Source organism: Microplitis mediator, chromosome 1, assembly GCF_029852145.1.
Source record: "Microplitis mediator isolate UGA2020A chromosome 1, iyMicMedi2.1, whole genome shotgun sequence".
Taxonomy (NCBI): Eukaryota; Metazoa; Arthropoda; class Insecta; order Hymenoptera; family Braconidae; genus Microplitis; species Microplitis mediator.
In genome coordinates this window covers 21,205,496-21,218,229 of record NC_079969.1, presented here as the reverse complement: position 1 = coordinate 21,218,229, position 12,734 = coordinate 21,205,496, and the positions used below count along the sequence as shown (strand labels likewise).

The 12,734-nt window shown below is 30.4% G+C and overlaps 1 protein-coding gene and 1 long non-coding RNA gene across 2 annotated transcripts; both read right to left on the bottom strand.

Moving 5' to 3' along the window:
• Window position 1: 1 nt before the first annotated feature.
• LOC130678255 (ATP synthase subunit g, mitochondrial-like) lies at window positions 2–766 on the bottom strand. Its single transcript, XM_057485371.1, has 2 exons — window positions 605–766; window positions 2–380 (listed from the first exon to the last, which is right to left on the bottom strand). The coding sequence occupies exons 1-2, from the start codon at window positions 642–644 to the stop codon at window positions 121–123; spliced, it is 300 nt and encodes a 99-aa protein (XP_057341354.1). The 5' UTR covers window positions 645–766; the 3' UTR covers window positions 2–120.
• A 4,037-nt stretch (window positions 767–4,803) lies between these two features.
• Window positions 4,804–12,592, bottom strand: LOC130678256 (uncharacterized). Its single transcript, XR_008991778.1, has 3 exons — window positions 12,525–12,592; window positions 12,270–12,437; window positions 4,804–4,896 (listed from the first exon to the last, which is right to left on the bottom strand). It is a non-coding gene; the product is annotated as an uncharacterized LOC130678256 (long non-coding RNA).
• Window positions 12,593–12,734: the final 142 nt, after the last annotated feature.

The window sequence follows — 12,734 nt, the reverse complement described above, 5'->3', positions numbered from 1 at the left end:
AAATGTTTTACGGCAATTTATTTATTTATTGATGACTCTCAACATTATTTTTATTATAATTAAAGATATATCTAATTAATGACATCTATCCATTTCAAGATATTTAAATATATTGACAATTTAAACTTTGTAACCAACGATATGCCTCTTGCCAAGCACTTCACCGATGAAGAACCAGCACCAAACTTCAATAAAAACTAGGGTATTGAGCCAAGCTTCACGAACAGTAAGATTTTTGTAGCTTCCACTCTTGGCTGCATGAATCAATTTACCAAAACCCTGTCGAATTGCTGGTAAATCTCCCAAAGTTGGTGGAGATAATTCCACTTTAGCATATCGCATAAATCTTATGGCTTCTGGCTTGGCTACAGTGTAAGCCTCTAATTAAAGAAAAAAAAAACAAATGATATTAATAATGGTAACAATATTAATAATTAATTAATTAAATAAATCTAACAAATAAGTTCGGGTTTAATAAACCAGAAAGATTAAATACATCAGACATAACTGATGTTATGTAAGAATTATCACTGTCTTATTCAAGAATAGATTTATAAAATAAATTTAATTTAATAAATAATAAAATGAATAATTTATTACTTACTTTTTGCTCCAGTCATTACCAATGGAACTAATTTCGACATTGTTATTTATAATTAAATTTATTGTATTAAAAAAATTTGACAACGAATCTCTCAATCAATGACCAATATAACGAGAGGTTAAGTTGTAAAGGTTTATTTCTATTTCACAAAATCCTGGCGGCCTTGAAAATTTTATGTTGACTTGGATGAGTGTGAATGTAGCAGACGTCCGACAAATTTAAAATTATAAATAAATAGAGTAAATAATTAAAAAACTAATATTTATAAAAAATGGACTGATTGATTTTCAAATTTTTTAAATAAGCATTTTATTTTAATTTTATATTATCAATTATTTACTCTATTTATTTATAATTTCAAATTTGTCTGATGTCTGCTACATTCACACTCATCGACTTGGAGCATTGGAAATGGGAGTGACGCAAATTCCAACTTTCAAAAAATATGTTGGCAGCATTGATCACTTAAAAACAAACTATACATAAGAATTGCATGCAGTATAGAGAATTATATATATTTTTGTTGAATGATAAAATTACCGATCGAGCCATTAATCGAATTCCTACCCTGATAGCCACCTTATCCACAAGCAGTGCAGCCAGATCGCGGACGAAAAGTTCCCCTTCCCAAGCACCATTTTAGCATCACTCACAGCTTAAACGATGCTTGGGAAGGGGAACTTTTCGTCCGCGATCTGGCTGCACTGTCCACAAGTTAACTTCAAGCTACACTCGTTGTCATTAATGCCTGGTCCCCCAGACTACAGAATCTTAGCCATGCAGGGGACCAGGCATTAATGACAATGAGTGTACTACCGTATTCTAAAGCCAAAAGGAAAGTGTTGAGAGCAAGCAGTTACCTTTAAGTTGACAGGAAATTGTCTGTAACTTGAATTCGATTTGACTACAAGTGTTATCAATATTACAGTCTGCTTTAGCAAAAGCTTACTTTACAAAAGTTTCCTTTGAATTTTTTCTCAAATTTTCGTCAACTTCGGACTTTCCGTTTTTTACGACAATTTGTATGCAACTTGCTATTCAATTTGACGTAAATTTACTACCCGAATTAGAATGAATGTGAATGTAGCAGACATCAGACAAATTTTAAATAATAAATAAATAGAGTAAATAATTAATCGAATAAAATTTTTAAAAAATGCGCATTTAAAAAATTTTGAAATTAATAAGAGCAATTTTTTTGTAAATTTCTTTTTTTAATTATTTCCTCTATTTATTTTAAATTTTAAATTTGTCTGATGTCTTCTACATTTACACTCATGAATTAGAATGCAAATTTATTCTGATAGTCACCTTAACCGTAAGTTAACTTCAAGCTACTGCCGTATTCTGAAGGTAACAAAAGAAAGTGTTGGAGAACAAGTGGTTACCTTTAAGTTGACAGTAAATTGTCTGTAACTTGAATTCAATTTGACTGCAAGTGTTACTGTCAGAAAATGACATTAAGTTGATTGAAAGCTTCACTTCAAATTGGCGGCAAGCTCTTCTGTCAACTTACATTCAGATGACGGCAGTAGATTTGCATCAACTTGCACGCAAGTTTTATCCAGCCAAGGCTTACCAGAAACTTGTTGTTAAGTTAGCCGTAAGTGTTTCACTGCAGAGCTTACTAAGCAATTGTATTTAGAGTGTGGCTATCAGGGTACTTGAAAAGTTGACTAGAAAAAAGTTGCCGTAAATTTTCAGGCAAATTTTATGTCGATTTATTGTTAATTTGACTTGAAAAATTGTAAAGTATTTTTCTATCCTCAAATTGTAGACATTTCTAATTTGCTTACCTTCTGAAATGGTAAGAAAAGAAAATTACCGACTTTCTGTGATCGTAAAAAGTTACCTCTAAATTGAAGAAAAATTAACCGCAAATTTTTCTTTTCAACTTTTGCTGTGAAATTGTCGGCAAATTTAGGCAGCAGATGTCAGAAAATTTCAACATCAAATTACTGCCAATTTCAAGCTAAAGTGGCTATTAGGGGCAATTTAAAGGAAAGTGTTGGAGAACAAGCGGTTACCTTTAAGTTAACGGTAAGTTGTCTGTAACTATAATTCAATTTGACTACAAGTGTTACTGTCTGACAATGACGTTAAGTTGATTGAAAGTTTCACTTCGAATTGACGGCAAGTTTTCGTGCAAAGCAACCAGCAATACTTGTAAAAGTTTAGTAGTGTATAATGCAGCGTGTTGCACCAGAAACTTAAGTAAGAATTGCGACAGTAATGGAACACATCATGAGAGTTTATTCACCTTCTCGCTTTCTTGATAGCGCAATTAAAAGTGTAGCGTATGAAGATTAGGGTGTTTTTTTTGCTTAGAATCTCAAAAGCTTTCCTTGGGTATAAAAAAGGCTATACGTCCGACCCCCCCCCCTTGGATTCCACTGTACCATTGTGAAAAGACTAGAACGGAAACACACAAAATAAGTAAAAAAAGGGCGTAATTTTTCACATTTATTTGTGTGCCGGTATATTTTTCACATTTGTTTGTGAAAAAAAAAATTTTTTTTAAATTGATATCAAAGAAAAAAAAAAAATTCATAGTTTCCGTTCTAGTCGCCAAAAAAGACATATTGTACGCTGTTTCTTATGGTATTAGAAATATTTTCATAAAGTAACAGGGGAATCCAAGGAGGGTGGAAGGTTTCGGAAGTATAGCCAAAAAAAAAAAAATCTGTCTATCGGTTGACCCTGCGGGCCAGCCCCAAAATTTCCGCAGTTTTCGAGCTCAAGGACCTCGAAAACATTATTGTAAATACATTTTCGAGCTTTTCGAGCTCGAAAATACTTTTGTATGCCGTTGTTTTCGAAAAAAAAAACGTTTTTTACCATTTTTTCTTCAACGATATCTCTCAAACGAATTGACCGATTAAGACGGTTAAGGTGGCAATCGACGTGTATTATTAAGTTCTAGAACTGATTAGATTTTGAAATCGATCGATTCAAATTTTTTGTAGATATTCGAAAAAAAACAGTTTTCACTATTTGTTTTATCAACGATATTTCTCAAACGAATAAACCGATTGAGACGGTTCCCTATCCATAAATTCCCATAGAATCTACTCAACTGCGACAAAAACCGCATAGAAACCAATTCAGTCTATAGGATTCTATGTGATTTTTGTCGCAGTTGAGTGGATTCTATGGGAATTTTTGAATAGAGTTGAGGTGGCAATAGACGAGTTTTATCAAATTCTAAAGCTGACCAAAATTTGAATTCGATTTATCCAGTCGTTTTTGAGATATTTCAAAAAAAAAATAAAAAAACATTTTTTTTTAATTTATTCGACAACGGTTTCTCTCGAACGAATAAACCGATTTTAATGGTTGAGGTGGCATTCGACGCGGCTCATAAAGTTTTAGAGCCTATAGTTGATTTTGGAATCAATCCATCGAGCACATTAGAAATTATCCAAAAAAAACATTTTTGAAATAATTTTATTTTTAGAATATCTCTGAACGAGCCCTACCGAGCAATCTCAATTTTTCACAGCTTCAAGATATTGACAAACCGCGTCGAATAACACCTTGACGATCACAATCAGTTCATCCGTTCAAAAGATACAGGTGTTTTACATACGTACATACATACATTCTGACATCATCTTAAAATTAGTCAGAATAGCTTTCTAGAAGCTCAAAACGTCAAGATCTCTTAGAAATTCAATTTTCGTAAATCGGACCGAAACCAATAACTTCTCGAATTTTTGAAAATTTTCAATTTTCTTAGTGGGAAGTTAAAAAACCATTTTTTAGCATTTCTTTCTCCCACGATATCTCACGAACGAATTAACCGATATTGATGGTTGAGGCGGCAATCGACGCGTTTTATCAAGTTCTAGAGCTGATTAGATTTTGGAGTCGATCGTTTAATTCGTTTCTAAGAAATCAATAAAAAATATTCTAATATCGTATCCCATACGCGGACTTTCGCACCATTCTAATATGTCGTATCCCACATTCGCATAGGTTCAGTCACGCTTAACATTTTCAACTTTAAGTTAATTTTTAGGAAGTAAATAACGATATCAGTAAGTAGGTAATTATACATAATTTTTTACTCTTCTTACAGTATATAATTCAAAATTATTTATTCACTACAAATGTCTGTATTTTATGAAAAACATGAAAATAAATTTGAAGGTTATACCAATGTAAACATATTACAAATAATTTTCTTTGCCGATCGTGAAACGTTTTTATCGTCTCCTGACAAATTTCCCAATTGTGGGATACGAGGTATTTGAATGGCAGTATCGATATGTAGTGAGTCGACATTTACCCTGAAAATATAAAGAAAATGTTGAGCATTGAGATTTTTTTTTTTCGAAATTATTTAAAAATGGTGGATCGCTTCACGATTTTTCGTGTCATCCTTGCGCAGGTGCGCAATAATGGAAAATCGTAAATAATTAAAATACTGCAAAACAGTATATGTTTTTTTGTATACACATACGAGACTATCTACACTTTTCCGTATTATAAGAAAGGAGAATTAGGATAGAAGGGGATTTGGTAGAATAAGGAAAGAATCTTCTCAATGGGAAGTCTATAAAAAAATTGAAAAAAATATGGATAGTTTGAACTGGGAATCGAACCCAGACTGTGTTGGTTACGCGCCGAGTGCTCTATCTATATCTATATCCATTGAGATCTGAATTTAGAAAAGATATTATTTTTTTTTTTTCGTGATCTTAAGCAAAGAATCGAAGAAAACAATCTCGATGTTCAACACTTTCTTTATATTTTTAGAATTACGGTCTATTAAAATATATGAAAACATACTAAAACAGTGATAAATAATTTTCTTCTTTCCTAAAAACGATCAAAAAAGATATAAATAAGAAACATAAAGTGATTTCTTTATTATTGAGCCGTATAAAATATAATCATCTATGGCAGCTTTTAACTATGAAACTGTTAGATTGACGAAAATTTTATATCAGAGTGATTTTGTAGACAATTAAATTTCCTATAAAAATTACTTCTGAAAAAATTTTAATCATTGTTTGTCAGAGAGCAAAAAATTTTTTTGTAAAAAGAAATTTTTTCCCCATGCTATTTAAATGGAAAAGGGGACCCCCGTTTGAGGCAGATCTATACTTGAAATAATAAGTTTCTCCAAACAAGGGAATTTTTTTATACCCAAAGAAAGCTCTTGAGACCCAAAAGCAAAAAATAATTTTTCTAAAAAAAACACCATAATAGAGATAGGAGAGAGGCTTAATGCCCGTATTAAAAATTTAATGGTAGAAATGATTCCATGCACCTGATCAGGCTTCATATAATTTTTCTGATTTGAAATAAGGGCCAGAGAAATCGCCCCGATTATTCACCCGATTAGAATGTAATGCGTTTTGAGATGGCTCCGGAAAAAAGTCCGGTCGGGTAAGTAATCAGACATAGAGTTATAATGACCCGATCAGGTGTATGTTCAAATACACGATCAGGTAAGAATTCAGAAACCTGATTGAGTTTTTTTGTAATCGCCCAGCTAAAATACCTGACACAACCAGAAAAACATTTGACTACCCAATTGGGGAGTACGTTTGACTGCATAAGCGGGATAGAGCTTGAAAAACTGATCGGGTCTCATAGAACGACCCTAACCGTTAGTCCGACTAGAGTGAAATTTATTTTAAGAAGGTCCTAGCTAAAATGCCCAATCAGGTAAATAGTTGTGTAATATTTGATTTTTTGAAGAGGCATTGTTTGTTTATTCCCACAATTGGGAAATAACTGATTATTTTATGGAAGGACCCGATGAAAAAAGTTTTTGTCTAATTATATATGATCATATATAATTATATACAATTATACATGAAATCATACATGATTATACATGGGATTATATATAATTATATAATTAGATCTGATCGTACCTGACTGTTATAACCCCATATATAACCATATATAAGTCTATATATGATCAGGTCTGATTATATATGAGTCTATATATAACTAGCCGTTACCTGCCCGCTTCGCTGGGCGTAAATTACAGTTAAGTGATGATTTTTTTATTTCATGATTAAGAATATTTCTATAACTATGGCTTTGACCGATGACTTCCTCGGCAATTGTATTGATATTATTGTAATAAGCTATAAAGAACTAATGACAAAATGCAATTAGAAATAATTACACCACAATCATAACGATGAGACGAAAATGTTATTTGCTTTTTTTTTTTTTGAGTTGAAAACATACGCGTCTCCTTTATCAGATCACGGATAAAAGACGGAGTTTATAATATTTTGATTGAAATGTAATTATTTTTTGTTTTTTCTTTAACATAGATTCATTGAAGTAATTCAGTTAAAGGGTGTATAAAAAATTAATATCGTACCTTTGAAACCCATTTTACACTGAGAAAAAAAACTTTTTTCAAGTATATAAATGCTTGTATCATACCGAGTGAATATTTTTTTAATCTCAGTAAAAATGTACTCCGATCAAGTATATTTTCTTAAAATAAGTATAGAAATTCTTGAATCAAGAAAATATTACTCGGTTGAAGTACATATTTTCTATGATTAAGAATATGATTTGTTTGTATAGTGCCGAGTAAATATTTTTTTAAATGAAGTATTTATACTTGGGAACATTTTTTTTTTCAGTATAGTACATAAGTAGACGATACAATTAATCGTCATACTTAATTTAAACTCTGTAACACATATATTAAAAAAACGGGAATACACTAACGTTTGACACTCCCGCAAACTCCTTTAGGAGTTGAATCTATTAAATTCGATTTATGAGAGATACTTACACAGAAACTAAAGTTATCTTAAATTAAGAAAATATTTTGGAAGCCAAATGTTTTCGGGAATCAAATCAAGATTTTCTTGAGCCAAGAGAATTTGTCTTGGTTAAAAAAAAATTTGCCTTGGTCGGAGAAGATTTCTACTTTATCTGAGAAAATTTAGGTTTCCAAAAAAATTTTCTTGAATCAAGAATATTTATTTTCAGTCGAGAATTTTTCTTTCTGTGTACATGACAAAGTTAACGTTCATGCCGAATTTAAGCTCTGTACCATATACATTCAATGAACGGAAGCATATTAACCTTTAACGCCCCACGAACCCTCTTAGGAGTTTTGATTTTATTAAAGTCGTTTCATGAGGGATCCCTAAATGACATAATAAACGTTCATGCCGAATTTCAACACTGTAACGTATGTATTTGAAAAACGGAAGCATATTAACGCTTGAAGCCCACGCAAACCCTGTTAGGAGTAAATTTTATTAAAGCCCTTATGAAGAATACCTACATGACATCACAAACGTTCACGCTGAATTTTAAATCCGTAAGCCTTGTAGTTCCAGAGATACTATATTGAATAGATTTACATTCTTACTTAGTTACAAATAAGTCAGATTAGACTCTTTTATTTTGACTGTTTAATAAACTGTGATATACGATTCAGTTGACAGAAACAATTGATAAATGAAACAAAATCTAATCGATAAAAAAAATATAAAAAACAATTAACGCTAATGGAATAAAAACAATTGATGGCTGTAATTTAACTGTTTTTTTCTTATACTTTTAGAAAAATAATTCAAATACCCGAATCCTGAGTAACAATTGATTCAAAAAGTAGCCTATATTTTAAATGACAGCATCTTGTATATGTATAAAAAATTTCATCTCAATCAGATAAGTGGTTAATTAGTAATAAAGGTACAAACCGACAGAGAGACAGACAGACGAAAATTCCAAAATGGGTAGATAATGTATGAGTAGGTCATAAAAATGATATTTGACACATAATTCCAAATAAAAACACCATGTACAGACAGAGCCTATAGATTTATATATTAGTAAAGGTGCACAAAAACGGGTGATAAATAATTATTTATATTAATATAAATGATTATTTATAGGTTATGATCTTCATTTATTTTACATATTGTGTAAGATATGTTATTTTGTCTTTTTAATCCCATATATCATACAACAAATTAAAAAAATTCAAGTAATAAATTAAATAGATTTACATTCTTACTTAGTTACAAATAAGTCAGATGAGACACTCTTATTTTGACGGTTTAATAAAGTTATTTAGTTCTTCAATAAGGCATTGGGATAACCTATCAATTTAATTGACAGAAACAATCGATAAATGAAACAAAATCTAATCTATGAAAAAAAATATAAAAAACAATTGATATGCGTTATATAGAAACAATTGACGCTGATGGAATAAAAACAATTGATGGCTGTAATTTAACTGTTTTTTTATTGTACTTTTAGAAAAATAATTTATATACCCAAATTCTGATTTATATTTAATTTAAAAAGTAGCCTATATTCTAAGTGACAGCATCTTGTATATGCATAAAAAATTTCATCTCAATCAGATGAGTGGTTGATCAGTTATAAAGGTACAAACAGACAGAGAGACAGACAGACAAAAATTCCAAAAAGGGTAAATACAGTATTAGTAGGTCATAAAAATGATATTTGACGCATAATTCGAAATAAAAACACAATGTACAGACAGAGCCTATAGATTTATATATTAGTATAGATTAGATATGATCAGATCTGGTTATAGATGAGTCTATATATAATTAGATATAATCATACCTGGCTGTTATAACCCCATATATAATCATATATAAGTCTATACATGATTAGATCTGATCAGACATGACCCTGATTAAAAAAAATGATTAAAAAGTATTTAAAATGATTTGTTTTTTAATCATTTAAAATACTTTTTAATCCTTCAAATCATTTCTAATCCTGTCTCTTATGGACATTTAACGTGTGAAATCATTTTTAATCATTTTTTTTAATCAGTCGACTGATACAAACCCATACATAATTAGATATAGGCCTATATATAATTAGACCTGATCAGACATGGCTAATATAAATTCATGTATAGTCGTGCATAAGTTTATACACTGGTCACAGAAATTAAGGGATAGAAAAAAAATCCGAAATTTTTAGGTGATTTTCAACATGCTGTAACTCGGTGAAAAATGGTCGTATAAAAAATCTAAAAAAAGCAAATTGTAGCCTTAAGTTTCTAGTTTTCAGATCTGGACCTCAAAATTTTTTATCATGTACGGTTCCGGAGTAATCATAAGAAAACCAACGAAAAAAAAATTTTCAAAATTTTTGCTGGTCTTTCAATACCTCTATGGGCGACAATAAATTTTTTTGAATAATCCGACTGTCTGACTTTTCTCGGAAATTTTATGCCCTTTAATTTGGTGGCCTTAAAAAGTCTCTAAGACGATTTGGCGCCGAGTTATCATTGATCAAAGCAAAAAAGTCCATTTTGGCTTTGATAATCAATAACTCCGAATGTATTGGTCGTACAGAGAATGGAAGCAGGGTTTTGAAAACTGAAAAACATTCTCTATAAGGCAAAATTAGTGGCATTTGATAGAAAAATTTTTTTTAAAGCGATATTGTTTGGTAAAAAACAGGTCAAAATTCACAAATTTAAGGATATTCGGAAATCTTGCTATAACTTTGGATATAAAGGATGAACAAAGGATATCTTCGACTTTTTTTCAACCTCAGAGTGTCCTGAAAAAACCCTGAAAATTTCAAATCGCTGCGATTTTTCTTTCTTAGTGCCCCGAAGCTTTAAATTTATCGATTTTGTCAAAAATCACCATAATTGGTAGTTTCTCGGTTTTTGTTCATTTTTTCGATTTGAAAATGTTTTTTTTACCGATAATCTTCATTTCTTCGATCAAAAAGATCGATTATCGAAAAAAATTGAAAAAAAAAAATATTGAAAAAAATTTTTTTTTTTTTTCAAAATTTTTTTTTTAAAAAATTTTTTTTTTTCAAAATTTTTTTTTTTGTTGTATCTGCAATGATTTATCATTGTTAAAAAAAATTCCTAAAATTTTTTTTACCGCTGTAACTGCATCTGTTTCAAATGTCAACTTAACAAACATACCCTTTGGGTAACTCTAATGCCGGCGGTAAAAAAAATTTTAGGAATTTTTTTTGACAATGATGAATTATTGCAGATACAACAAAAAAAAAAATTTTGAAAAAAAAAAATTTTTGAAAAAAAAAATTTTGAAAAAAAAAAAATTTTTTTTCAATATTTTTTTTTTTCAATTTTTTTCGATAATCGATCTTTTTGATCGAAGAAATGAAGATTATCGGTAAAAAAAACATTTTCAAATCGAAAAAATGAACAACAACCGAGAAACTACCAATTATGGTGATTTTTGACAAAATCGATAAATTTAAAGCTTCGGGGCACTAAGAAAGAAAAATCGCAGCGATTTGAAATTTTCAGGGTTTTTTCAGGACACTCTGAGGTTGAAAAAAAGTCGAAGATATCCTTTGTTCATCCTTTATATCCAAAGTTATAGCAAGATTTCCGAATATCCTTAAATTTGTGAATTTTGACCTGTTTTTTACCAAACAATATCGCTTTAAAAAAAATTTTTCTATCAAATGCCACTAATTTTGCCTTATAGAGAATGTTTTTCAGTTTTCAAAACCCTGCTTCCATTCTCTGTACGACCAATACATCCGGAGTTATTGATTATCAAAGCCAAAATGGACTTTTTTGCTTTGATCAATGATAACTCGGCGCCAAATCGTCTTAGAGACTTTTTAAGGCCACCAAATTAAAGGGCATAAAATTTCCGAGAAAAGTCAGACAGTCGGATTATTCAAAAAAATTTATTGTCGCCCATAGAGGTATTGAAAGACCAGCAAAAATTTTGAAAATTTTTTTTTCGTTGGTTTTCTTATGATTACTCCGGAACCGTACATGATAAAAAATTTTGAGGTCCAGATCTGAAAACTAGAAACTTAAGGCTACAATTTGCTTTTTTTAGATTTTTTATACGACCATTTTTCACCGAGTTACAGCATGTTGAAAATCACCTAAAAATTTCGGATTTTTTTTCTATCCCTTAATTTCTGTGACCAGTGTATATGATTTGATCTGATCAAGCTATTGATATGAAACCTATAAATATTTAATTGTGCATATAGTTCCAATAAACATATATATATATTAAATAATATGACAATTTTTTAATGAGACATTTGTTGAGACATTTGTTTCCGACAATAAAATGTCTGGCAAATAATCAAAATTTTGATTTTATACCCAGATAGCCACCCTAACCGTAAGTTAACTACAAGCTACTGCCGTATTCTAAAGGTAACTTAAAGGAAAGTGTTGGAGAGCAAGCAGTTACCTTTAAGTTGACAGTAAATTGTCTGTAACTTCCCTATCTAAAAATTCCCATAGAATCCACTCAACTGCGACAAAAACCGCATAGAATCCTATAGACTGTATTGGTTTCTATGCGGTTTTTGTCGTAGTTGAGTGGATTCTATGGGAATTTTTGGATAGGGTTTGAATTCAATTTGACTACAAGTGTTACTGTCAGACAATGAGGTTAAGTTAATTGAAAGTTTCACTTCAAATTGACGGCAAGTTTTACTGTCAAGTTACATTCAAGCTACTGCCGTATTCTGAAGCCAACTTAAAGGAAAGTATTATCCAGCCAAGCTTGCCAGAAACTTTCTCGTTAAGTTAGCCGAAAATGTTTCACTGCAGAACTTACTGAGTAAGGTATGGCTATCAGGGTAAGTAACATCTCAATTTAATATTCATAAAATATTATTATCCTGTATTCTTAATTACCAGGAATAATTTTTGCAAAGAAAACATTTTTATCAGATGTTTGCCGTTTATTGCTTTTTGAGCTGTGCAATTCATTGCGAGATCTCTCGATAACAATAATCGGAGTATAATTGCAATAGTTTTTCCAACTTCTGCCAATCGATCATTTGAAGTTTTTAATATCGCTTTCTAAAAATAAATAAGCAAGCATTATTTTCTACAAGAACTTTACGATGTGTGCAAATATTTTAGAGAACTATTTATTAAAATACATACCAAATCATTATTATGTTCTTGGACTTTTAGGATTACTTCCAATTTTTTAAAAATCTTCTTTTGATTCACTAGGAAGTTAAAAATTATTTTTCGTAGCAAAGTCAACTATTTTAGTATACACTAGGGTGGGCCAAAAAAAGTGACTATTTTTTTTTTCTTTAGTTACAGTGAAAATATTGTTTGAGAAGATGAAAAAAAAATTCTATTAAA